The sequence below is a fragment of the Talpa europaea genome, assembly GCF_964194135.1.
Source record: "Talpa europaea genome assembly, chromosome: 13".
Classification (NCBI taxonomy): domain Eukaryota; kingdom Metazoa; phylum Chordata; class Mammalia; order Eulipotyphla; family Talpidae; genus Talpa; species Talpa europaea.
The window spans coordinates 51,663,355-51,690,662 of record NC_140080.1 but is presented as its reverse complement, the minus strand read 5'-3'; the positions used below and the strand labels follow the sequence as shown (position 1 = coordinate 51,690,662).

The 27,308-nt window shown below is 44.2% G+C and overlaps 1 protein-coding gene across 1 annotated transcript in view; it reads left to right on the top strand.

Moving 5' to 3' along the window:
* MTCL1 (microtubule crosslinking factor 1) overlaps positions 1 to 16,213 on the top strand; it is a gene marked incomplete at both ends in the record, with an annotated part of 125,344 nt that extends 109,131 nt beyond the window's left edge. Inside the window, 4 exons of the mRNA XM_084252675.1 lie at positions 3,859 to 4,155; positions 5,972 to 6,003; positions 9,337 to 10,873; positions 16,019 to 16,213. Coding sequence (XP_084108801.1) covers positions 3,859 to 4,155; positions 5,972 to 6,003; positions 9,337 to 10,873; positions 16,019 to 16,213 — 2,061 coding nt within the window. The remainder of the gene's footprint in view (positions 1 to 3,858; positions 4,156 to 5,971; positions 6,004 to 9,336; positions 10,874 to 16,018) is intronic.
* Between the last annotated feature and the right edge of the window lie 11,095 nt (positions 16,214 to 27,308).

The window sequence follows — 27,308 nt, the reverse complement described above, 5'->3', positions numbered from 1 at the left end:
GCTTGATAAAAATCTTCTGTGTGCCTGTGTTCTCATGAATGGACCAGTTGTTGGGTGGAAATTTTAGGGGGTAAAAATAGCGTGTATTCTTATGAAGTGTTCCCAGAGTGATCATATCCAGTTTTGGCTGACCACTCACAGTCACTCCAGGCAACTTGTTACTAGGGAGGTTCCTTCCTGGTCTTCCCTCCAGGATCATTTCTTTGTTCCTCCAGCAAGGCCATCACCACCCCTGACATAGGCCTTCTGGTGTCCCTTTGCCCGTCAGCCATAGAATGTCGATGTCATAGCTTCCTTTTGGAAAGCCACACCATGATTTAAGTAAGGCAAGTCTTTTAGGATTTTATTTTACTTTTGGAAATGAGAATATTCTCTAAAATTAGTAAGATATCCTATGACATTCAGCCTACAGAGCTGGTGTCTTAGGAATAAGTACACACCTCATTTTAAGACTATATTTTAGAAAGATAAGTGTAGGCAGGAGCAGAACCCATTTCTAAATTGTCAATATAGCAATCAAGCTGACAGTTTGATAAGTTCGCTCTCCAAGGTTGACATCTTTGAGCATCCTGGATTCGGAACACACGGGTTTGGGGCAGTCCTGTATTCCCGAAATCTGTGTTGTGGATCCCACAGACTTTGCACAATGGTTTCACTTGCTGTGTTTAGAAGAGGATTTGTTGCCAGTGCGTATTGTTTCAGATATGCAGTGTGGCTTTCAAAAATAAATCTAGCCTGTTCTCAAAAATATTTGCCATTTTAAAAGAAGATTTTTAAAGCTCACTGTCCAGACTATAAATCTTTCTAAATTTCAGTACTCCTGAAAACCAGGTAAAGCAGCTACAGGTATTCTCTGTAAAAAAAAAAGGAAAAAACTGAATGCAGTGTATATATAAACTGTATTTGTTTATCGGCTATTGGTTTGCTCTGTCATTTAACTTTTACACATTCCATAGATAAGAAGAAATATAGGTGTAGGTCCTTCACAGCATATGCTCAGATACATGACTGCTTGGAAGCCATCTAGCCTTGAATAGGATAACCCAGTACAGATGGTGACAGAAGTAACACTAAATCCATTTTCCATTTTCAGAACACATGGTACATACTTGTCGGCTATCATTAAGTTCCCACATAATTTCTGTGCCACATGAGACATTTTATATGATGAATGTCTATGGGAATGTGGTTAAGGTCATACAACAAATATCATCGGTCTTATCAGCATCTCTTGTGTCAATTCATATTTTAGGGGGAGTAGCAGTTACACCACATTTCTCCCTAGATCATTAAGTTTCCAGTTAACAGGCAGATGATATAGGACTTGTCCTTATACTAAAGAGCTAAAGGAAAGCTCATGTCATTTCACTCTCCTAGTAACTTCCTTCAATCAGTTACCTTTACAACATGAAAGATCATTCTTCTAAATCCTGTTCACAAAGTCACCTTTTTTTCTGTATTATTTAAAATGCAAATCTCTTAAATTTTCTATTTGCAATAGGACTCTGAGTACAGTAGGCGCTGATGCCTGGTTTGAAGTGACTCTCCTAGGAAACTCTATCCTTTTAAGGACCCAATATTCTATTACAACACCCCAGAGGCATCTCCATAGCAGATACCTTCTGCTTAAACTATTCCAGTTCATTTTTAGGAAACCTAACACTTACCAGCTTTAGTGCACATTGCTCCTGGCTCCTGAGTTTATTTTTGAAATCCCACTTTACTGAGCACAAGCCTGCTTGTTCATAGCTCCCCTCTGCAGTCATCCTTCCCCCTCTTCACTCACACCCTCGGTGCACATTTACAGCTTCAAATGTGATTCTTGCATTTTAATTCCTTGCCCAAAATAACTTGGAGATGATCATGTATTGAAATTAAATTGTGCTGACATGCACTAGATGAATATAATGAAAGGCTTTCCTTTTTTATTTTTTGAAAGAAAGCATTTTGCATCTTAAGAGAACTGTGAGGAACTGTGTCATCAGGACAGAGGAACAGAGGGCAGGGGCACAGAGTTCCCCAGAGGGGCGTACTTGTTCCCTCATTCAACTGTACAACTGTGACCCTGCCTCCGTCTCTAACATTTAAACTCTGGCTGCTGGAAGCTCCATTTTTCTCATAAAATGAAGCTAATACTCATATTTTGCTTCTACCATCTTAGAAATTATAAAAATGACTAAAAGTCTTCTGTCCCCATTATTTCACATGGCTTTATACTTGATGACCCACAAGCCACAATGATTGCCAACTTTTTTTTTTTAAGATTTATTTATTTATACAAGAACTGAGGTACAGGTCAGAGGCTCAGGAGGGTGAGAGGATTCACCAGAGACAGAGTGGGGAGCAGAACAGGCAGAAGGACCAAAGACACTGCTGAGGGGAGCAGCGGACGAGGCAGGAGAGGTCTGCTGCGCCATGTGGGTTTCTCCATGGCTGGCTGGGAATCGAACCTGTACTGCAGAGGCTGCAGACAGCTTCACAGCACAGCGCTCAACCCGCTACACCACCAGGGAGGCCCTATAGCCAACTTTTGGATGAAGGCTCAAATTAGGACAAAAAAGTATAGTTTGTGAAAAAAGCTTTGTTAAAAACTAGTATGTTTCCAAGGGAGTTTTAGAACTTCGTGGCACCATCTCCGCACTGAAGACTGAAAACCTTTCTTCTGCCATGAGTTCAGGTCAAATCCAAATGTCACTTTAGTCATGCAGGTAATTAGCTTGTTCAAAAGAGCAGCCAGCGTGCTGGAGCATGTGAGTGTGTTACCCAATAAAGGCATGCAGGTGGGAAGTTCCTTGCCTCTCAGCCGTGCTTTCTGCTTTCTTCTGCTTATTTTTTGAAAGGAAGGCAATGGGGAAAGCTCGAGAGAGTCCAGGGGAACCAATCCATTTGGGGTGCTCCCTGAGGGGGAGCATTCCCCTGCACCCCATTTCCTCCCGTCCCTGTGATTGAACACTGGCTCCACTCTGGAAAGGCTTGTCCACTCTCCTTCTAGTGCTGTCAATAGGCAATGCTAGACCTCCATGGCCCTCACCTCAACACAGGAGGAGGTGTGCTGGCCCCATTTCATAGATGAGACAACTGAACTGAGACCCCTAGCAAACCAGCAAGCCACAAAACACCGGGTCTTCCTTCCACCAAGTGTTCCCAGGGGTCCCCCTGCTGTTTCTGGTTTACCAAGCCAGGCCAAAGAGTATGGCTGCACAATATGTGGCTCTTGCTCTCTTCTCAGTCATCTTTAATTGCCTTTATAGCTAAGTTGTAATCCCCTCAAGTAAAGTGTGAGGTGCTTTTGACAGCAAATAATTATAACCCAGTTTGATCACATAGGTGATCTATATATAGAGGATTCTCTCTCTCTCTCTCTCTCTCTCTCTCTCTATATATATATATATATATATATATATAGGTGATTCTATATGTAGAATCTGTTCCAAATGATTTGAGGCTAGTTAGGAAAATCAAATTCGCCCTCAGAAGTTGCCTATCACTGATGCTATTCCATTGAGCATGCCTTCACTTGTGATAGTAATTACAAAAGTGATTTCTAACTATGTCATTTAACAATGTAGATTTAAAAAATTGGATCATTTGCCAGAGCACACTACTGAGAGTTGTATATGGTAATATATGTATTCTCATAAGAAGAAGTTGACTTGAGTGTGGCTAATGCAGATTTTCCGGTCCTGCTAAAATTGTGATTTTTTTAAAGCATTAGTAATATGCTACATTTTGAAATTAAGTCCAGAACTTCAAGAGAATTTACAATCCATATGTAATTCCAGACTTAGGGGATGTGGTCTTAGGAGAGCAACAGACAGGAAAATGAGGCTAATTGTTTTCATTTTTAAAACTCTCAAGTTGCAGAAAGAAAATAGTCCCCAGAGAAGTGTCAGTTTCCTCTGTGATCAAAAAGACGGCAACATCCGCCCCTTTGCCCACCCTGGAGGCCCCCGAGTGCCCTGCCCGGTGGGGGTGTGGCCCTGTGTTGATGCAGACTCCACCTCGTTTGAAGACCGGCCCTTGTCCAAGCTGAAGGAGTCAGACAGGTGCTCGGCCCGGGAGAACCTCTACTTGGATGCGCTGTCCCTGGACGATGAGCCAGAGGAGCCTTCGGCACGTGATCCCCACTTGGAATTCAGGAACTGCCTCCCCGAGGTTCGCCTGGGCTTTCCTGTCCATTTATCTGTTGCAGAACCAAGGGTCATTGGGAAACAGTGCACATCTGTGGCCTCTCTCAGGGTTGCTTGTGCAGCCTCTGGATTGAGTGAACGTGAAATGTGCACAGTGCCAGGAGCTTTGCTTGGTGGTGCCCTTAGCCTGTGCTGTGGTCAGTTTCAATTCGCCACCTTGTGTCAGGTTTGGAAATACAGGACACCCATGCTGTGGAGAAGGAAAGGTCTCACAAATGGAGTAGTCAACAAAACATGTAGGAGGAAATAGATTGCCTTGGAAAGCATAATCTTCAACTTTTCTTAAAATCATAGCACAGTTTCCTGACCATAGAAAACTTACTATTAACCAAAAAAGTTCTGTTTTAAAGAAAATGCCTAGCATCACCAAACATAGCATACTTCCGTAAATATCTTATTCGTTGCAAAAGACAAAAAGTTGAACATTCAGAAATCCAAGTGTTGATCTAAATTAGATCAGCAAATAGGTGAGCTGTCTTCTGAAATTTCCATGGTACAATATTAGATTTTTCTGGTTACTTCCTTTTTAAAACTAGATTTTAAAAATTTAACTGTGGGAATCATTAATTATGAGTCATTTAGCAATCATTGCACCTATCATTTATTTTAAGAAATTGTTATTGAAATATTCCTGACATATAACATATTAGTTTCAGGTGTATGACATAATTATTCACTAGTATATATTGTGAAATGCTCATTATAATCAGTCTAGTTGATGTACGTCACTATGCATAGTTAGAGACTTTCTTCTTGTGATGAGAACTTTTAAGATCTACTCCCTTAGCAACTTTCAAGAGGGTGGAGGGTGGGTGAAATGAGTAAAGATGGTACCTGTCATTTACTTGTTGCAAACACTTACTAAGAGGAGTTCATGTCAAATAATGTTGAAATCTAGGAAAATTTTAGTTCAGCTACCTAGCTCCTTAACAGTACATATCTAGTCAATAGGACATCACAATATTCTACCCAGTTTGAACTACTGGCGGTCTCACGTGGTCCCCTCTCACCATAGAGAGAACAAACCCAGGTCAGGGCACTGTCCTGGTCCCAGTACAGTAGCAGCCTAGATGCCTAGGCAGAGCCAAGGGCCCCTCCCCCATAGAGGAAGCATGCCTGTCTATTAAATGCACCAAAGAGTGAATTTGCTTTACTGTTGAAGGCTTTCTAGGGTCCCTACTTCTTCCTTAAGATGTGCCAGCACAAGGGCGTTTTCTCCTAAGGCATCTTGCGTCTGTGCTCTTCCCTGCAGCCCAGCTATCATTCTTCTCAAGGGGGAGTCACTCGAACTTTGCCTCCAGTTCTACACAGCAGTATTTAAAACCAAGAAAGCACACAAGCCTAAGGAATACACAGTGTCTTCCATGGTCAGTGTTAGATACTGAGGGAATTGAACCAAGGGGTGTTTCCCTCTCACCCTCACCTGCCCTTCATCCCTCCTTTTCCCTCCCCATCCAGCCAACATACATGGACACCACAGCTGTATTTAGGTCATTATAAAAGCTGCCTTTGAAATTCATATCAGGGGAGCTACTTCCTCTGTGACGTTTATAAGCTGGTTTTTCTCACTCATGTGGGCTGCTCCCTGAGCTATAGAAGCTCCAACCCCTTTATTATTGTACTTCAAAGGGTGTAGGGGCAAGAGCACCCCACACCAAACCTTGGCCCCCGTGTATGTTTTAAATGGTATTTTCTTTGGGCTGAAGCAAATCAGTTAGTATGTTGAAAGCTCCCAGCAGCCAAAATTAACTGATTCCGATGAACTTATTTCTTCTTTATAGGAAGAAGAAAATCACAAGGGAAATCTTCAAAGGTAAGTGAGATTAAAATTTTAGTAGACTGCTGAAACAAAAACCTTTTGGCCTTAACATTCCATCTTGCCACGGCTGTCTTTTATGCCACTCTGTTCAAAACACCTAACATAAGACTTTGGAATGAGTAGTTGCTTTATTATTATGAATTTCATAAATATGGCATTTCATATTACTAGCCACAAAAAGGCCAGACGTGCTGCTTTCATGTGTGTGTGTTAGCATTAGTGTGAGATTTGTGTAGCCGTAGTTGTGTGCCATGTGTATGAAGGAGCGATCGTATTAAATGGTTTTGAAAAGTTCAGAAATCCCTCTGTTCTAATTTAAAGTCTGGAAAAGCCCCACCTTGCTATGCCTTAGACATTTTATATACTGTACATCACAAAGCTCTGCTAGAAAGATTTGTTAAAATATTTCTCGGTGATAACCTTTGAAGTAAATATAAAGGTGTTGATGTTCATGATCATAGATTTCAGCTCATAGGTATGAGCTGCATCCTGATGATTGTGTATATCATCAGGTATATGTACATGTATCATCGTGTGTATCAGATGTAGATGATGATTTTATGTACCTGGAAAGATACATAAAAAAAAAATATTTCACTTCAAACATTAAAATTACATAACTGAGCAGAAAGTAGGGATTTGCCACAGCCCTCCCTTTATGGAAAACACTGCTTCTTAGGGCAGTTTGCTATTTGCTATTGTCAAATCAACTCATCTGTGATATTCCTATGATTTGGAGTCCATTAACTACTATCTCTTTGCATTTTGCCTTTCATCAGATGCATCCAACACCTAGAATAGTATGTGTCTGCCCTTCAAGTCCTGTCTTTGTTAGTCAATCCTGAAAAATATAGGGCAGCACCTCAAGCTCAGCCTCCAGAGCCAAACAGCCTGGGTTCAGATCCATGTCAAACTAGCTGTGTGACCTGGAGTGCTATGTGACTGCTTTGTGCCCCATCTCCTCTCGTGATGCAGGAGGTATTTAGACATTTTTTCAGCTTAAAGGTGTGAAAACACATTTGAAAAATCAATGCCCAGCACAGAAGCAGCAGTGCTCGAAGTTTAGCCACCATGACTGCCTCCCGTTTTTTTTCCTTTCTTCACAGTCGCCGCCTCAGCAACCCCATCAGGGTGTGTGGCAACGCTCTCCAAGCCATCAACCTTTCCATGTTTCCTTGCAACACTTATTATGTGTCTTCATTGTTTCTTTTCATTTTAAAAAACCATCTACTCTTGTAAAATTTGAATTATACCTCAAAATGTCTGAAGTAAGAAAGTGTCTGTGTCTGCCTCGCCAGCCGCTTTTCCCGCACTGCTGGCAGTTTTCTGTCTACAAGTCCCTGCATATTTTCCAATGCTTCCTGCCTTTTGTAGTCATTGTTTTGTTTCGCTTGGGCCACTGTTAAGGCTGATGCTCCTCCTGTCTCCATCCACACAGTCTCTAGTCCCTGGTATCCATCCAAGTCCTCAAGGCATGAAGTGCCCACACAGGTGTCACCAACTTAATCCCGAGAGCAGCTCCTCTGTGGGCAGAAACAAGGTAGATGAGCTCCATTCAAGAAGCATGAAGAAGGCCGGGGTTTCGGTGCACTCCCACCCCAAGAAACAATGTGCTGAAGCTCACTATAGCTCTGTAACCCCTTATTTAGACTTGAGGCAAAAGGAGGAAAATCATGCTTTCTGGAAAGCTCTAGATCTAGTAACAAGTCAGCCTGTCCTTTCCACCTCCTTTATTTCTAGTGCTGGTTATTGCCTGCTTTCTGCTAATCAGAGAGCCAGTGAATGATCTGTAGCTTGTTTATAACAAAGATATACCACTGACTTTTGCTTTAGTGACAGTAACAAGAAGTCACAGCGGCACTGGCAGCCTGCTCTCTTGCCCCATAGCGGTGACCACAGGAGCACATGGCCCAGGTGGAGGCAATGTCCGCAGTCACCAGAGCTTTGCCAACACTGTAGCCCATTTGTCATAGGAACCCCATTTTTAACCTTGCTGCCATGAATGGTGCTGTGGTGGAGTGGTCCTTGCAAGTGGTCTGGGACCTCCTTATCATGGCCTGAGCTGGTCTAGAACGCTAGGTTTTGCAGGTGTAGGGGGAATTCGTATGTTCTAGGAGAATGGGGTCTAGTTGCAGAGACAGTCTGTCTGCATGTATCTCACCTCCTTGTCCCATCCCAGGAGGGGTTTCAGGAGGAGGACCCAGGATCTGAGCTAGCAGACCTGGTCAATCCCAGCCTCTTCCTTACCCTGGGTAGGTTGACAAGCTATTGAGTGCTCCAGCAGACCCCTGATTACTGTGTTGGAACCCCCAGCATCTCATAAGGTACTATAGGAGGGAGCCTATAGGGGGCAGTCAGTAAATTCACATCAAATCAATATATATTGAATAAAAGTGCTAAGATAATGAGAACTCTACATCAAAATGTGCAAAAAAAATTAAAAAATAAATCTGCACCTCACAGGCAGCCACTTACCCCAAGTAGCTGTTGCTTTAGCTCACCTATTGTATAACTTCACTCTTCTGTTGTATGTGTGTGTCTGCCAGAGTCTTCCTCTTGTCCAGTACTGCTTCAGAAGCAAGAACAAAAAGAGGACTGGCTAGAAAAAAGGGAGCAGGGGGGCAGGCAAGCATTGAACCCTGTTGGTGGATTGAAGCATGGCCAGATATAATTTCTATATGAAATAGTATTTGGAATTATTTGCCAGTCTGATTAGTGTTCCCCTTCCTTCTTCTACATCTTCCATTTGGCCTTTAGGGGTTGTTAGCTTATGAGGCCAATGGAGGGTGAGGCTGATGGCTGAAAAAGACTTCAGATTATAGCTATTTTGTTGTGGCATCCCCCAACCCCACCATTAGCTGGTTTGGGATCAGAATGTGGTTTTCATGTCTGTAGCAGGGGCAATGGCCATACTGCCTGGAACTAGAAACTCAGCAGCAGATGGGGAGGCCAGGCCACAGCCAGGCTTTCCTTCTTCCTATGGAGGTCTGTAGGTTAACTTCATTGAAACTATTCCAGAGTGGATTTGGAATTTAGTTATGACTGCCCATAATCCCACTTCCACTTGTTTCCACAGTATTTGAGGGTTGTCTTTATTAGAGCTGACCAATATAAGGCTCCTGGAACAATTCCAGAACCGTAAAAATTCACTAAATATCCACGGGATCAGCTTAGGAGCAGGGATCATCCAATAGCTGGATGAGCGCTCAGGTGGAAAACCCCATAGCAGGTGCTCCTGGTGGGGGGTCAGGGGTAGGGTCGGAGCCTCAGGTGAGCAGTCTCCCCTGACCGGTGGGCAGCTGATGTCTTTTCTCCCACTTTTCCCAGGGCAGTGTCCGTGTCCTCCATGTCTGAGTTCCAGCGCCTGATGGACGTGTCTCCCTTCCTGCCAGAGAAGGGCCTGCCTGCTGCCAGCAACAAGGAGGACATCACGCCACCCCTGTCCCCTGATGACCTGAAGTACATCGAGGAGTTCAACAGCAAGAGTTGGGATGAGAGACCCTTGGACCCCTGGGCAGACAGGACCGAGGCAGGGTGGGCAGGGAAGGAGGCCAGTGCCGAGTCTTTTGCCGATTCCTCCTGGTACCTCACCACGAGTGTCACCATGACCACGGACACCATGACCAGCCCGGAGCACTGCCAGAAGCAGCCCTTGAGGAGCCACATCCGTGCCGAGCCATCTGGGGTGAGGGTGCTGCACAGCCCCCCTGCAGTCCGCAGAATGGACAGCATCATTGTGGTAGGCAGTGAGGGCAAGGGCCGGCTGGACCCCGAGTGCCCATTTTCTGCAACTAGAGCCAGAGGGAGCACAGAAGACACAAAGGGCCCCTCAGAACACATGCTTGGCAGGTGGCCTTGTGCCCCCTCCAGACACCCCCGAGACTACATGGAGGGAGGCCTCCGCCCCCTTGATAGCGCCCTCTGCGCCCCCCTGGGGTTTGCCTCCCCACTGCACAGCCTGGAGATGTCCAAGAACATGAGTGACGATATGAAGGAGGTGGCCTTCTCCGTTAGGAATGCCATCTGCTCTGGACCCACTGAGCCGCTGGTTAAAGACATGGCCTGCCAGACCAATGGGTCCCGGACAACTGGGACTCAGACCATCCAGACCATCAATGTTGGCCTGCAGACTGAAGCACTGCGCGGCAGCGCCATCACCAGCAGCCCCCACAAGTGTCTCACACCCAAGGCGGGGGGTGGTGCCACACCCGTGTCATCTCCTTCTCGAGGACTTAGGAGCAGGCAGGTGGCCCCCGCCATTGAGAAAGTACAGGCCAAGTTTGAACGCACATGCTGCTCCCCCAAGTATGGGTCTCCTAAGCTGCAGAGAAAGCCCCTCCCCAAAGCTGACCAGCCAAATAACAGGGCCTCCCCAGGGCTGGCCCAGAAAGGGTGCAGCGAGTCAGCCTGGGCCCGCTCCACCACCACGCGGGAGAGCCCCGTGCACACCGCCATCAATGACGGCCTCTCCAGCCTTTTCAACATCATTGACCACAGTCCCGTCGTGCAGGACCCCTTCCAAAAGGGGATGCGGGCTGGGAGTCGGTCTCGCTCAGCAGAACCCCGGCCAGATCTGAACCCAGGCCCAGAAACTGGCCCCAGTTCCCGGGGACGGTCACCCAGCCCTATCGGGGTTGGCTCAGAGACATGTAGAGAGGAAGGGGGAGAGAGCACACCTGTGAGGCAGGACTTATCTGCTCCCCCTGGCTACACACTGGCCGAGAATGTGGCCCGGATCCTCAACAAGAAGCTGTTGGAGCATGCCTTAAAGGAGGAGAGGAGGCAAGCTCCTCACTGCCCCCCAAGTCTTAACAGTGACAGCCACACGAGAGAAACAGTCAAAGCTGAACCAGGGTCCATGGAGGTAATGAATGATGAGTGTCCCGTACCCCCACCCCACTGATCTTCTGTGTAATTGCTGGGTGCCTCTGAACCCAGATTGTATGGGAGCATTTGATTTCAGGAATCTGAGACTGTAATAGGCTCTTGTGAGCCAGAAGATACAGGGTTTATGGGGGAATGGTGTGAACAGGAACATGAGCTAGTTCTTAAAGAAAACGTCATTTTAGCGTCTTTGGTGATCTTCAGAGGACATAAAGATGATGTTTTCTTTAAGAAGTAGCTCAGGGTTTGATTCAGGTTCTTGTCTCTGGTCTAAGTGATTGATATACCTGTTTATCTGGTCCTTTCACTTGAAGGTATGTTTGTCTTCTTTCTGCATGAATCTGTGTGTGTGTGTGTGTATGTATAAGGGACAGCCAGTTGTGTCAGGGCTTTCTGCATGCTGAAGGTCTTTAGATATGTCGATGCCAGAGTTGTGTTACAGAGACTCTGATTGTGTGGATTTTAGAACATCTCATCAGGAGCTTCAAGACTGCCTGGATTCCAGAGTGAGCTTCACATTATGCAAGTCACGTGCCCTCTCTGTGCATGAAAACCCCTAGCAATAACAACCAGATGAGTTTGTACTGCTAGGACAAATGGACAAGGTCAGAATGCTACCTTGATACATCATGGTGATATACTGTCCCCCTATACATTACATGTTATTATCACATTACATGTGACCACATATTGTCACTAGGGTAGATCCCCCTTCGTATTATTCACCAGCCAACCTTGACTTCTGTTCTCGCCTACCTACCCGTGGTATATTGCTGCCACACCACTTTAAGACAGTCCCATCTCCACTTCAAGAATAAGCAAAATAAAACACAGCCAAATGGTACTGCTGGGAGTGAAAATGGGTGCTGCCAGCCTTGCACCCCTTGTGGTAAAAGAATAAGTCTTCCAACCCTCAGTCAGATACTGTTCAGCTGGTGGCTTCATATGTAGACTTGAGGGTAAGGCCTGACACAGCAGAAGCCCAGACAGACAAACTCCATGGCCGTGGAATCCGGACACCCATAGGGTTGTCCAGGCTGGGAGCTGCAGCAGGTGGTGAGGGTCAGAGGGGAGAAAGTGCCTCCCAGGCAGCCCCACCGTCTTCTCCTGTGGCCTGGGCATCCGTGGCTTCACAGGTGATGGGAAGGGGAAGGAGTGTTTCCTGTGTCATTGGATCCACCTTTAACCTCACATTTCCCACAGTGGGGAAAAATTATGGCTAGTTTATGAGTCTAACTCAGCTAGAAATATTTAATGTAAAACGTGGTTTAAATCTGAAATAGGTTAGACCATGCGGAATTACCAGTGAGCTGAAATACTATGTGGTTCAACCTAATAGTGATCATATATCACCTGCATGTGCCAAAGGTACAACTATTTGTGGTAGTTATTTTACATGTTCTGAAAGGGATAGATATCATGATTGAGTGTTCTCAAGGAACAAAGGGTGTCTTCTGTGGGCTTCTGTTACCCCCATCCCTCCGAGGTCCTCAGGTAAGTGACTTGCTGCTGTGGAGGATCTGTTGCATGAATGTCCTGTCTTTTTAGAGCTCTGGAAAAACTATTGGGAATTTGGCATTTGTCCCAAAGAATTAACAGACTATGTCTGTAGTGTCTACTTTTATTAAAGGCTAAATAGAAATTAATTTTCAGGAATCAAATAATGCTATGTGTCACTGAAAATGCTCTAAGTAATCTATAATATAAAGAAAATGGGTTAATGACTAAATCACAACACCCAGGCCCAAAAATGGTTTGATCAGTCAAAGCTGGCCCCAATACCTTTTGGTCCTCTGTAAAGTGCCTATTTAGATTTCCTCCTCATTTGGTGGGTTTGCTATCAAAAGAAATGGCTGGCTGGTTTGAAGAGAGCACAGCACAATTTCAGTGGTTAACCACATGCGTGGAGCATTCATTGGTGTTTACATATCGTGGGCTCCTTTTTCCTTCACTGTAGCGATTTTGCTTGTTGAGATTCCAGGGGACTTGTTCCTGACTGAATTGACTTATTATCTGAGGCCCATTGGAGGCCCCTTCCTGCCACTCCATAAATTATGTAGTAGTTCTGGTTGATTTTTCTCCCCAGATCACCAACCTGCTCTGAGCACCCTGTCATGGAATCTTTCCCTTTAGGTGTGCTCAGACAGACACAAGGGTGATGTAGGTGTCCCCGTACTAGAAACACACTCAACAGGAAGCCCCCTCTCTCCCTACTTCCACCCCACGGGCTACTTATTACTCTTTTTCTCTTGAAGCCATTGCACCCATGCAGTGATGCAGAGAGGAAGAGTTCTGGTTGAAGAAAAGAATAATCTGGAAATGCAATGCTATTCTTCCCTCCCACGGCTAAGTGGAAAATTCATGAGGGGAAATTTTTAGTATGAGCAGGGTTCACTCTATCATTGTGAATCAACAAGCGGCTGTTCAGAGGCCTCTGCTCACACACAGCGTTGTGCAGATGTCCATCTCTTTGTGCCACAGGGTGTTTGAAATGTTAAATGCCAAAGGGCACTGGGGGAGAATGGAAAACGGAAGTGGCGCTCTCTAGAAGTTCGGGGTGAGGTGCCTCCTCCCCTGGATAGCCGCGGAAGACAGGAATGCACACTGTTCTTTTTTAAAAAAAGTACTTTCCAACCTACTTGCTTTTTCTTTCTCTGTCTGTTCTGTCCAGAACCAAACTGTCTTACTAACCGCCCCCTGGGGATCTAGCCCTGCCTGCCTCACGCCGTAAGTGCTCTCTTACTTCCTCCCAAACTGTCTGCACAGATCGCTGTGTATCTCGGGTTTGGCATCTGACACTCAGAATCGAGGCTGAGCCCAGGTAGATGAAGTCCAGCCACACAACCCAGGGTCCCTCTGCAGGGACGGTTGGCAGGCCTGACGTGCCTGTCTCCCCTCCAGGTGGTGATGGCTCAGTGTGAAGAAAGGCTCTCAGGTTACGGAGATCCTGCCCAGTTTGCCTCTCTCATGCAGCTTAAGGCCAGTATGTCCTGGGAGTCAGGAGAGGGGGGCTGTGCTGCTGGCCCAGCTGTCTAGCCTGTGCAGGTCTTTGAGTCATTCTTCACTCAAATATTTGTTGAAGAATAAGCAACAAAACCATCCCTGCTCCAAAATAATTCTCTTGCAGAATTGCCTTCAGAGTCTGAATTGAGGTTCCAAGAAAACACTACCTTTGTTTTTGACTGAACCCACATCCACTGGCCTTACTCAAAGCACTCAGTACAAAAGTACAGTTGACTTGCAAAGACTAAAGATGTGCCCCCATGAAAAATGACAAAGAATGTATCTGGAAAGCCATTTCCAAAGAGGCGCTCCAGAGATGAAGTGCCCATGCAGCCCACTGCAGGGGCTTCTCAGAGAAAGGATGGCCTCATTCACTGACCTGCGCTATGTCCCTAAGTAACTGGTCACGCCCTTGAGCTCACAGTCACATGGCATTTCTCATTCCGTATCAGCAGTGTGTGCCTCCCCAGCACGCAACACAGACACTCCACACAGCATAAACTACACAACCAACAACACACACACAATTGACACTCACGCACAGCACAAACTATACAACAGACATGTATACACAATGTACACTCAAAAATCACAAACTACAAAACACAAAGAACACATCACACTCATACATAACACAAACTAACACAAAAACACAATTATACTCCATATACAACACAAAACACACAACAAACTATATTAACACACTTTTTTTCACAATACTAGGAACGCAGAAACCAGAAGACAAAATAGTAGCCCACGCGTCCCCTCATGCTCTGGGCGGAGGTGAGGTGAGGACACAGCTCCCCCGCCTTAGTTCGGGTTGGTTCTCATTTCAGCAGATGAGATATTTCTGGTTGTCATGGCTCCCATTAGCATAAGTGCTTTGCTGATGAGGCTTCCCCTTTGTCACAGAAAGGAGCAGCCGCAAGAGTCAGGGAACATTGAGTAGCCCCCATGTAGATGCTTCTTTCCTGCTGACCCCACAGAGAGGCGGGGATCCACCTCACTCCATCACTCTTCCAGAAGCGCCCAGTGTGCTCTGTGCTCCACCTTCTGCCTGCCCTCTCCCTCGTCGCATTTCCCCTGGACATCATGGCCAGCCATCTTCCTGCCCCTCCCCTGCGCTGCTGTCTTGCCTCATCTGGTCTTTACAGTTGCTTGTCACATCTCTTTAACTCCTCCAATCACTTCCCGCCTGGCTCTGAGGGTCTTTCATCCATCATCGCTCATTGCAGTGGTTTTCCATCTCAGCCCTTATTTGTGTGAGTATCATCTGAGGAGGCAGGTTCCAGCCTGTAGAACTCACTGTCTACTCCTGCCGCCGCTTCTCACATTTCTGTGTGCCGGCAGTTTCCAAGTTTGTGTGTCCTTGTTTCCTAACATGCAAACTAAAGACAAGTAGCTTAACATTCTTGAAAACCAAAAAAAGTAGCAGTGGCCCTTGAGAGAGTTGTAAGTGATTTTTACCAGGATTGAGTGCGTCTCACCTCCTCTGTCCCTGGAATGTGTAGGATGCCTTCGACACAAGCACATAGAGCTTCACAAGGAAGAATCATTAAAGAAAACTAGACCTAAATTAAAATTTCTGCCAGCAGCATTTTTTCCATCTTGTAGGAGTTTATTTGGAATAAACAGCAACAGAGTCTGTTGCTAACAGCTGGGTGAAATCACAGGTCCCTTCATGGGTGCCCAGCAGACCGAGATATAGGGAGGTTGACCTCCAACAACAGGGTGCCACTGGAGCTGACTCGGTCATTCAGGGGGGGTCAAGGGCACGGGATCAACTGGGTCAAAAGAGACCATGGCAACCACAGCCACATGACTGTCCCCACCTTCCATCTGTTGCAGCCTTATTCTGAAACACTGTGTAAACATACCCATCTCCCATCCATCCATATTTTAATCATGATTTGATATCTTCCTATCACTGCCAGCACTGAGCATTCCTGCTAAATTCTTTCCTTACCATCTTAAGTTACTCTCCATGAGCAAAAGAAAAACTAACTTTCACAAATTGCCCCTGGCTATTGCATCTAACTTTTATCTGTTGAGAAATGCTCGGGACATCATCCGCTGGAGCTGTGGGTCTCAATAACTGTCTTTCTCTTTCTTGGCTTTGAAGGAACTACCTTGTTCCGCACTAGCTCCATCCCTAGAACCCTGCTTCTCCAGGCCCGAGAGACCAGCAAACCGTCGCCCTCCATCCCGTTGGGCCCCACATCCCCCCACTGCCTCACTGGCTCTGTCACCCGGAGACCCGACCTCCCTGGAGGAGTTGGGCGATGAGGAGCCGCCCGGGGAGAAACCACACCTGTGACGTGATGCAAGTTTGCATGGATTATCCCGGAATAATTCACTGTAATTTGCAAAACCACACCATTGTCATCAATCAAACTCTGCCCAAAAGGAGAGAGCTAGTTTTCCCAAGGTCAAAGAATGTTTTTTAAAAAACACACAGCTGCTGAATGTTCAACCTGTGAAACTGAGATGTTTCTAGAATGAAACAGTAAACGTGCCTGTAATAATTTTTTTCATAGCTCAGAAAACTATTTTTGTCTCCATCTTTTTTACACAGTATATTAAACAAAAAGGTAAATAAGATATAAATAAATTTAAAATATAAAAGTTTTAAAGATGTACATTTTAAGAGATCCTGAACCCTTGCTCCCAATACTGACTGCCTCTCTGTTGAAATTTGCACTGTTACATTTTGGTTTGATTTGTTTCCCACGTTGGATTCCAGTGTTTTAAGTTAATTTTATTTTGTCAGTGTTCTTATTCAGAATTTTTGAAATGCTTCAGACTGTCTGATTCAGTGAACATTTTGTAGTGAAAAAAAAAAAAGCCATGAAGCCAGTACACAGGACAGAGATCCTATATGTTGGAAAGGATACAGCATTTTTTGAAAAGGTACAGAGTCCTCACTGGGCTTACAGAATTCTCTGTATAATCCATACATCCTCCTCGACCTGCACGTCTTCAGGTTCGAAGCACCTGTGTGCATGTACATTACCCCACGTGGTCTCACCATTGCCTCCTTGTGAGTTGTTGTCCACTGTAAAACATTGTGATTCCCTTGTACTGTACTTTTATTGTTGTCCTCTTGCATTGATGATACAACAGCTACGGCATTTTAAAATTATTGTTAAAGGATTTAACTGGCAATATACAGTGTTTACTCAGTTTTTTTGTGTGTGTGTAAGGAAAAACACTACAAAAAAATTCATGAGAATACTAAATTGAAACGAAGGCTGTTGCCTCGGAGTCTGTATGAGACGATGATGAAGTAGAAATAAAGCCTTTACAAGATGGCAGCCTGGTCCCTGATCTCGTGTTTCCCATGCCCACAATCTTTTCCTGAGGACTCCAGCAAAAGTTTTCCAAGGTTCAGGGAAGAGGGTGTGAAAAGATACCGTCTGCTAATGTTAATGGAAATGCACCTAGAGCACATGATTCTACTGCCATTTCACTGAACTCTCTGAGGGTCCCAGGGGGGCACATTCAAGGGCAACTTCACTCTTGTGAAAAAGTCAAAACTTCAGGCGGTATAAGAAAAGAGGTTATCCACAAGGCAGATATGCCTGGCATCTCTCCTGCTACCCTCTTAGGAAACCAGGTTAACCAGAACTCCAGAACAGACTTCTCTGTCCTTAACACTGGGATATAGCCAAGTCTGTTAGTATTTGATCTAGTGTAGGAGAAATGATAAACTGTGCTACCGCGGAACTTCAGTGTTTCTAGACAGACCAATGGAATAAGTTTCATAACCAGCATTCTTACAATTCCATCTTCTAACTTAAATATTTTCAAATAAATGGAAAGTAACCACTGTTTGATGAGTATGGAGAAATGAGCACACTGCCTGGAATGCGTGAAAGTCAGTTCCTTAAAAAGTTAAGTAGAATTATCAACTGATCTACCAATTCTACATCCAGGTATAGACCTAGAAGAAATAAAAGCTGGGGTTGGAACAGATATCTGCAGGCACATGATTACAGTATTATTATTTAAATAGCCAAAAGGTGGAAATAGTCCCAATGTCCATCATTGGGTGAAAGAATAAAAAAAAAAAATGTGGCCCATGCATACAATGGGATATTATTAGGAAGGAAGGAGAGTCTGACACATGGCACAATATGTATGAAACTTGGGGACATGATGCTCAGTAAGGTAAGCCAGTCACAAAAGTGACATATATGGTTCCACTCACATGAGTGTATATAGAGAAATTCATAGAAACAGAAAGTACAATAATGGTTACCAGCAGGTGGGCAGAGGAAAGAATGGAGAGTCATCGTCCAATGGGACAGAGTGTCAGGGCTGGATGTTGAAAAAGTTCTGGAAATGGATAGTGATAATGTTTGTACAACAACATGAATGTACTTAATGCCACTGTACTCTCCCCTTAAAAAAACTAAATGATGTGGGCCTCCGTGATGGTGCAAGGGGTTAGGTCTCAGCACTCAGAAGCAATCTGCAGCCACTGCAGCATGAGTTTGAACCCCAGATATGGTGCAGCAGACCTCTCTTGTCTCGCCCACTGCAACCCTCCACAGTGTATTTCAGTAGATCTGCCTGTTCTGCTCCCCACTCTGTCTCTGGTGAATCCTCTCACCCCCCGTACCTCTGGCCTACACCCCAGCTCTTGAACGCATATCTTTTAATCATGCTCAGCGAAATAAGCTAGAAAGAAAAAGAAAAATACCAGATGGTCTCACTCATAACAGGAATTTAGAAAACCTAAATAAGGGACCAGGAAAATGACTTATTATAATAAAGAAAAAATCAAAATCAACAAGGGATTAGGGTCAAAATAAGGGGGATGAGAATTGTATGGGGAATATAACCAAAATGAAAATGCATACATTGTGCAAAAAATGAAAAATGATGTAAGAATTATATAAAATAAAATAATTTTAAATTAAAAAAACTAAATGATGACCATTCTGTATATTTTACCACGATAACAATTTCTCATACAACTAATAAATAATCCACTTACTTTCCTTAGACATAGCTGCAAACTAACTGCCAACAAATATTCCTTTTGTGCCTACTCTGTGCCCACGGCAAATGCTGGGAGGCACATTAGCATTCTTTCCACTGGAAGCAACCAGCCAGCAGTAAGAGGGGAAATTGTTGGCACGTAAATGTCAAAGCCCTAGCCTTAAGCACATGACAATTCAGAGCTCCAAACAGGCCCAACAGGATTCTCTCTTGGCTTTATTCTCAGACAAGCAACCCAAGAGCTGGCAACAATATGTCCCAGCAGCTCCTAGAGCAAAAAGGTCCTGCAAAAACCATAGCATTGACAAATCTCGTGGGTCTGCTCTAATTCACATGCCTCACCCTGTGCCAGTCAGATTGGTTCAGCAGAGGAAAATCGGGGAACTGCTAGAGTAGAGGAGATAGGTGTCTGAGGGCAGTGAAGGCTGTGTCTGAATGTGGGTACCCCATGCCTACAAGAGGTTTCAGCACCAGAAAACTTGCTGTCTGGTTATAGGAGACACATTTTGCAGGTACAAAAGAAAAAATGGAAATATAATGTGGTATAAACTCTAAGTGGGCCTTGAGTTGGACCTTGAAAGGTGAGAGGATTTAAGTGTGAGAGCAGGTACTGGTTATCTGATGGAGCACAGCAGGGACAGAGGCGTGAGGAGGAGGCCATATGTCCATCAAACTTGAGCAAGAATGTGCTAACCTTGCTGGAAATCAAGCCGCATTTTGGGGCAGCCACGCCTTGAAAGTTGACTTGAAACTTCTGCCATCCAGTTTCTTAATACTGGACATATGTATTCTTGAGCTGGAACTGTTACAGAGTGACCCCGATATAATGGGTTGCCTGATTGTGGGTCCTCACCCGTGCTATTAAAGGGGACTTATGAATGCTAAACTGCAGACACACACAAAAGGTTGATAAAAGGTTTATTTACAAGGGAAGGGGAAATGAGAAAATAAATAACTCAGGGAGAAAAAGAGGGAGAGAAGTTCGTAAATGCGTCCTACCCGTTCTGCTGACCTGGAATCCCAATGACCCATCAAGCTGGCGAAAAACCAAGCACCCTGCGTGGCCAAGAGAGGCAACCCTTCCCCTCCACGCACCCCCCAACACACACACACACACACACACACACACACACACACACGGCCAATTAAATACTCAAACCAAGAACCTAGTTGCTTAACTCCGCCCTCAGGTCTTTGCAACCTTTCCTTTGGTGATCATGGGATTTGTAGTTCCCAGTGTCTTGATGGAGTGGGGGTGGAGTCCACAAAGCCTGTATGGAGTTTGCTCAGAACCACTGCAACTTTTTCAAAGGTAAGCAATAGGCCAAAATCACTTTCCACTACACTGCTGTCCAAATGAACGCCGCGGCAGCGAAGTGGAGAACGCAGGCCTCTGAAGGAAGGACAGCTGTGAAAAGGCCCACAAAGCGTCTGTTTATATATCCGTGAGCGTCGTTAATGTGCCATCTGCTTTTATGTGCTAAAGAAAGATACAGAAGCAGATTCCGCAAACATGGCCTCACTCCCTATCACGCCCTGTGTACAGGGCAATGGCTGTTTCCCATCACACTGCAGGCAATCTGGGCAGGGTCCACCCATTCCTTTTTCTCTCCTTATGTTAAAGGTTAAATAAAGATTATGTGCTTTTATATCTGTGCATATCATAATTATATCTTATTTATTTGTGTATGTGTGCTCTGCCTGCTTTTTAAAAATTAATCTTGCCAGAGGTATGCATAGTTTATTCAAAAAGTAACTGAGATGTGCAACTGTCATTTCCTATTTTCTAATTCACTGATTATTTTTTATTATGATAAATACATATAACATTTGCCATTTTCAAGTGCACAGGTCTGTGGCATTTAGTTCATTGTCAATGCTGTGCAATCCTCCCCCACTGAACACTCCTGGAACATTTCTATCACCCTAAAAGGAAATCCGCTTTAAGCAGTCACTCCCTCAGCCTGTGGCACCCACAAATCTGCTTTCTGTCACTATGGATTTGTCTATTCTGGACATTACATGTAAATGGAATCAGACAGTCCACAGCCTTCTTCATCTGGTTTCTTTCACTTGCCATAGTGTTTTCAAGGTTCATTCTTATTGTAATACATGTCACTCCATTCCTCATGTAGTTGAATAATCCATGGCATGGATGTCATACATTTTGTTGATCCATTCATCAGCACGTACCTATTTAAAAAAGAAAAGGAAAGGAAAGGAAAAAAGAAAACCCCCTGGTTACCTTAAAGAGCCCTGGAAATTTCTCAAAAGGAAGCAATTCACAATGACTAATCAGGACACTTTTCAATCAGTTTACATAACTGACACACTTTGACATCTCTAACTCTTAAACAGTTGTTTTAAGAGGCCACTGGTATGTCTTATACTTGTTATGAATTTCTTTGATTTGCATTGAGTCCTTGCGGCATCATTCTTTGAATGGTATGTGCCTTGGGAACTAATAGAGCAGGAGATCAGGCTGAGTCATGAGCAAGTTGGCTGTCTGAATGAATTTGATGACCCTGGGTCTTTAACACACACTGAGTCACCAGAATCACTGTGGGACAGCATGGAAAAATCGGAACTTGAATCCTGGTATGAACATTTAAAGCAGGTAACCTTAGGCCATCCCCTTAATATTCATTTGAAAATGGCAGTAATAATACCTACTTCCCAGGTTGTAAAGATTAAGGTTTACTTTGTACCTACTGTGTTCTTGAAACTGTACTAAGAGTAAGGTCACCAGAGATGAATAAAAAAGATAAGCTCCTTCTTTCAGGAACCCTTCTAGCGACAGAACACATTAGCAATAGGTGTAAATGTGATGGAGGAAAACTAAGACTTCTCTGGGGAGACCATCTGATTTGAGACCTGAAAAGGAAGCAGCTGTGAGCAAAGAGAATGGCTGCTCCAAAGTTGGATTGGGGAAATGGCGTGAGCTTGGTGTGTGTCACAAAGCAAAAGAAGGTCACTGAGGCCTGTGCAAGGGGGTAAGGGGGTAAGTGTAGGGGGAGCTTGGGGGAGACCCTCATGGTTCACAAGAATGGGTTTGGATTTTATGCTGGGTGGGGGAAAAATCCACTGACATACATTAAGCAAGGAAGTTACTTGCTTAGAAGTCTACTGAGAAACAAGCCTGGAAGACTTCCCAATAAACGACTGCTGTGTTGATTCAGAGAATAGTGGCTTGGACAGTTTTTCTCCTGCTGTTATTATTAGCATCCCCACCACCAGGCCTGCCCCATGCTGGACATGGAAACTGGGCCTTAGAACCTGCCGCTGAGAGTGCTTGAGCCTCAGTGCCAAATTCCAGAATCGACACTAGTTCTTGAGATAAAAGCAGATCAGAGCCCTTATTTATTCTTTTGCTGCATCTCAAGCTGGGCCAGCTGTCTAGACAGTGGCCTTGAGCCAGGATGACCTGGTCTTCTCTCCTCAGCCCCTGCCATTCATACAGCCGGGTTCTCGTTCCTGTTTTGTTTCATTTTATTTTGTTTTGACTGTCTAATCTTTCTTCAACAGGAAATTGATACCTTTGAGCTATTATCAATCATTTGTAATTTAGTAAAAGTAAGTTCCTGCTTATTAAAATTGTCTTTATAGGAGACAACTGCGGGTTCTGAGGGCTGGAGGCACCGTTATAGGAACACAAAAAGTGCCAGCATTGTTTTTCCAAGGCCCAGTTCCCTCTAATAGATTCAAAGAACCCCCTCCATTTCAAAGATGGGTGCTTTTATAACTTCCCAGGGAGCTAATAAATTTCAACAGGACTCCAGAAGCCCAAACCTCATCATCCCCATGGTAGCTGTGAAGCGAATTCAGTAGTCATCATTCATCAACCCCTGCCCACACTGATCCCCCATATATGTAATTTTTTTTTTTAAAGATTTATTTATTTATTTATTTATACAAGCACTGGGTACAGTCAGAAGTGCGGGAGGGTGAGAGAATTCACCAGAGCCAGAGCAGGGAGCAGAGCAGGCAGAAGGACCGAAGTACACTGCTGAGGGGAGCAGCGGGCGGCAGGAGAGGTCTGCGCGCCATGTGGGACCCTCCTCCAGTGGCGGGGAGCAGCCGGGGATCGAACCGTCGCCGCAGAGGCCGCGGGCAGCTTTGCAACCCAGTGTTCAACCACTGCGCCACCAGGGAGGCCCATATATGTAATTTTTTAAAACAGTGCACTGAAGATACTATGATGCAATAGGTGTACCAAAAAATAATTGGTAGAATTCTAAATTCTAAATTTCTAGAAAGTGATGCTGTAAAAAGTAATTATCGGTAAAACTGATGATACTTCTTGAGTCATTTCACTTGTGGGAATTTACCCCAAGTAACTTCAGTGAAGTCAATGTAATTTGTAAAATAGACTCATAACAGCACAAATTACATGGTTAAATTTGGAAACAGGCTAATCAAGTTATGGTCCATCAACACATTTAAATAGTGGGCTCCTTCACCTACCACACACTCCTGGAGCGCAAGGCCTGGGATAGGCCTGTGGGAATGCAAACATAAATGCCACGTCCTGCTACTACAAAGCTCAGGACCTAGTCAAGGGAGTCCAACCTCCTGGGCCCAAATCTGGCTCTACTGCTTTCTGATCAAGCACCCCAGGAAAGGCATCTATACCCTTGACTCTATTTTCTCCTCTGCAAAAATGACCCCCCACCCCCCGGAAATAGTTGTCACCTAATAGGGAAGTTACAAAGATTCAATAATATAACATTTGTTAAGTACCTAGAATAGTCCCTGAGAGCAAGTATGAATGTAAGTGATTATATGTGTCACATTTTTTTTTATAGAAGCATGTTTTATTTATTTATTTGTTTGTTGGTTTGTTCGTTCGTTTTTGTTTTTGTTTTATACATGCACTGGGTACAGTCAGAAGCGCGGGAGGGTGAGAGAATTCACCAGAGCCAGAGGGGAGAGCATAACAGGCAGACAAATGAAGCACACTGCTGAGGAGAGCAGCGGGCGGCAGGAGAGGTCTGCGCGCCATGTGGGGCCCTCCTCCGGTGACCGGGGAGCAGCCAGGGATCGAACCGGCGCCGCAGAGGCTGCGGGCAGCTTCGCAACCCAGCGCTCAACCACTGCACCACCGGGGAGGCCCTATGTGTCACATTTTAACACAGAATGATGAGGCTGTAATAGTGTATGTAAGTACAGAATGAGCATATACAAGGTATTAATTCTGCTGGTCTAAGAAAACCTTATACTTACCTGTGTGGTGAGTCTTATTGGATGCATCAGCTTTCTCCAGTTGCAAATGGTGAAGGAGAAGGAAGAAAGTAAGAGAGAGAACTTCAAAAAGTACCGACTAGGTTATGGATGTAAAATTCCTTTAGAATTTTACAAGAGAGATTCAAAATTATTGTCAACTAGTTTTGTATATCAGACTAGTATTTTTGATTGAATATAACACCAAGCTAAGCTTTATTGGAAGGAAAACCAAAGGGAGAAAAGTATCTCATCCATCCTGACCCCGAACCCTGCCATCCATCCCAGTGGAGCATTGCCATGATAATGGTGCCCACGTGCATGAGCGTCCAAGCAGGGGCACCAGATAAGGCCTTCCTCAGCACACAATCTTCTCCAGCATCTTGTTTCACTAAAAGACTCACTGTCAAACCCATAGTGATATCAACAGTCACATCTACACTACCCTGTTGTGAGTTCACACCTATTTACTTGTGAGTTAGATCTGGACACGTGTCAACATTCTCAGGATAGTGTTAATAAAAGTGAGATAGATATAAACCTGTTAGTCTTTAAAACTGTTCATGACGGGCCTCCCCTGGTGTCGCAGGTTTTGAGCACTGGGCTGCGAGGCTGCCGGCAGCCTCTGGAGCGCCGATTCATTCCCTGGTCGCCGGCGAGGGTTCCCCCCCCCCCAAAAAAAAAAAACCAAAAAACAAAAACCTGTTCATGACTATTCTATTTACTCCTGAGCATATAATAAAATCATACTTCCCTACCCTCCTTGAAGTTGGATGTGGCTCTTTACCAGTGAAATGTGAACAAAGGCCCATGTGTCTCATCCTGCTGGAAGTTTGCAGGGGCAACACCACTGACCATAGTCCCTTTGCCAGCTTGGTAGATGTGGAAGTATATGTCTATCTGGGGCCCTGAATGTCATACACAGACCCACTTTAAATATACAGCGTATTTAGAACAAATAAGTCCTTATTGGGTTAAGCCACTGAGATTCAGGTATTGTTTATTAAAGCAGCATAACTAGCCCATCCTGTCTGGAATAACTGTCAACAAATGGAAATGCATGTATAAATAATATTAAGAAATCAAAAAAAGATCAAAGTTTCACAGCATAGAAAAGACAAGTTCATGTTTACAAAGAAATAAAAGCACTTATAACTGTATAGTTGTTATTCTCCTTTTTAAATTCTTTAAATACATAATAAAATAAACTTGTAGTCCCTTTAGCTAAGAGCTTTTTACTGGTAGAGCTGTGCTTTTTACTGGTAGAGCTGTGCTTTTTATTGAACTAATTGACTACTATGTGAGGCAGGAGTAAATTGTTTAAATAGTGCTGTGATGTTGCTTCCTGCCTCTTTTCTATTTCTTCCTGGAAACACTTGTTATTGGAAAAGTACAGATTGATTCCTCATTTGAGCTAGCAAAGTGGGTAAAGGTGAACGGTAATTTTCCTAGGGAAATACAAGTGTAAATTGCAAGAGACCTTAAGCGCATCCTTGCTTAGCTTCATGTGATACATAATTCTAATGACAACAATTTTCTGAGGATGCTTCCCTATAAGAGCATAGCAGGCTCTATCTGGCTGTATTTTAGAATCAGAGTAATATAAGTCCCCTGCCCCCAAGCAAATATATCAGGCTCACTTGAGTTAGGCCATCAGCATATTTTAGATGTTTCCCTGGTAGTTTTATTGTCAGCCAGGATAGATAACTACCAGTAGAGCAGAATTTATTGACCTAGTGGCCCCAAATGCTACTGTACAATGAAATCACCTGGGGCTTTAAAAAAAAAAAAAAAAAAAAAACCTTGGCGCCTACCTCCCACCCTAGACCATCTGATGCATTTTGTCTGGGGTGAGACCTAGGCATGGAGATAAATGATTAATCCTAATTGGAATCTATTTTGCAGCACTGTTTGTAAGTCTTAACCAGATTTCAGAGCTCCCAAGGTCTATCAGACACATGTGGGTGCAAATCTAATGCACTGTGTGTTGTGGGGCTCATCCTACTCACTCTTGATTCTCTCATTCTGTAAAAAGAGCAACAGCAGCTACCTCACAAGATGGCTGTGAGGACTAAATGAGATAAGTGAGTTAACACAGTGCCTGCCATATAATTGTTCAAGAAAGGAAACTTAGCATCATTTCATTTAATTATATACACAATTCTGTGAATCAAGGTTATTGTCCTACATGAATAGTTAAAGAAATTGATCAGGGAATCAGAAAGGTGGTTGGTGCCTCAAGATCACCTGGTAATAACTGCAAAGCAGGACTCATGCCAAGGCTTCACTGAGCAGAAGTTTGCAACTGCCCCACCCCCACACTGTTAACCATCTTGCCTTGGCTGAGCAAAGGTTGAATTGGCTCAGTGATGGGACAAATTTAGGCTGGGTAGACCCGGGCCAACCTCAGCTCACCTGCTTCTGCCTTGGAGCTTAGTAAATCATACCATTTGCAGCAATGTGGATGGAGCTAGAAGGAATTATGCTCAGTGAAATCAGTGAGAAGGAAAAGAAACATATTGGATGGTTTCACTTATAGGAGGAATATAGGGGAACCAAATAATACATCAGGGTAAAAAAATAATAACACAAAACACAGCAAAACAAAAACAGACAATTATAAACCAGAGACATCCTGCAGGGGAGGAGGCAGGAGAGGGATCAGAGAGGATGAGGGAGTAGCACAGGGGACTGAGGTGATGGTGCACGGGTGCATTGGTGAAGGAAACTCTATGGGGACTACACCTGAGGGGATGGGGGAAGCAAATATTGTTTAAAAATGAACAATGATGTAAAAAAAAAAATCAAAAGACAAAATCATGTCTTTAATTTCATTGACTTAGTCTCTTTTTGAGGTTGTAAAATAGCTTCAACTGATCTACTTCACCAGAATCCTTTTCTCAATGTATTTTCAAAAAACAATGGTTACCTACAACTGTTTCTTGTATTAATATGCTACCTTATGGCCTGCTAAATCCCCACATAACTCGCGACACAGAAGGATGAACTGGTGATATGTTGTTTATATTTGCTGCAGGAATTACAGCAAAGAAGGGAAATTGCTTGAAAAATTTCTACAGCTTGGAATATAATTCTTTGACCCAATAAGTGGGAAAAAGTGTAGAACACAGGATGGCCTGGGCCATCTGGCACCCTCAGATAGAAGCACAACTACTTTATTTACT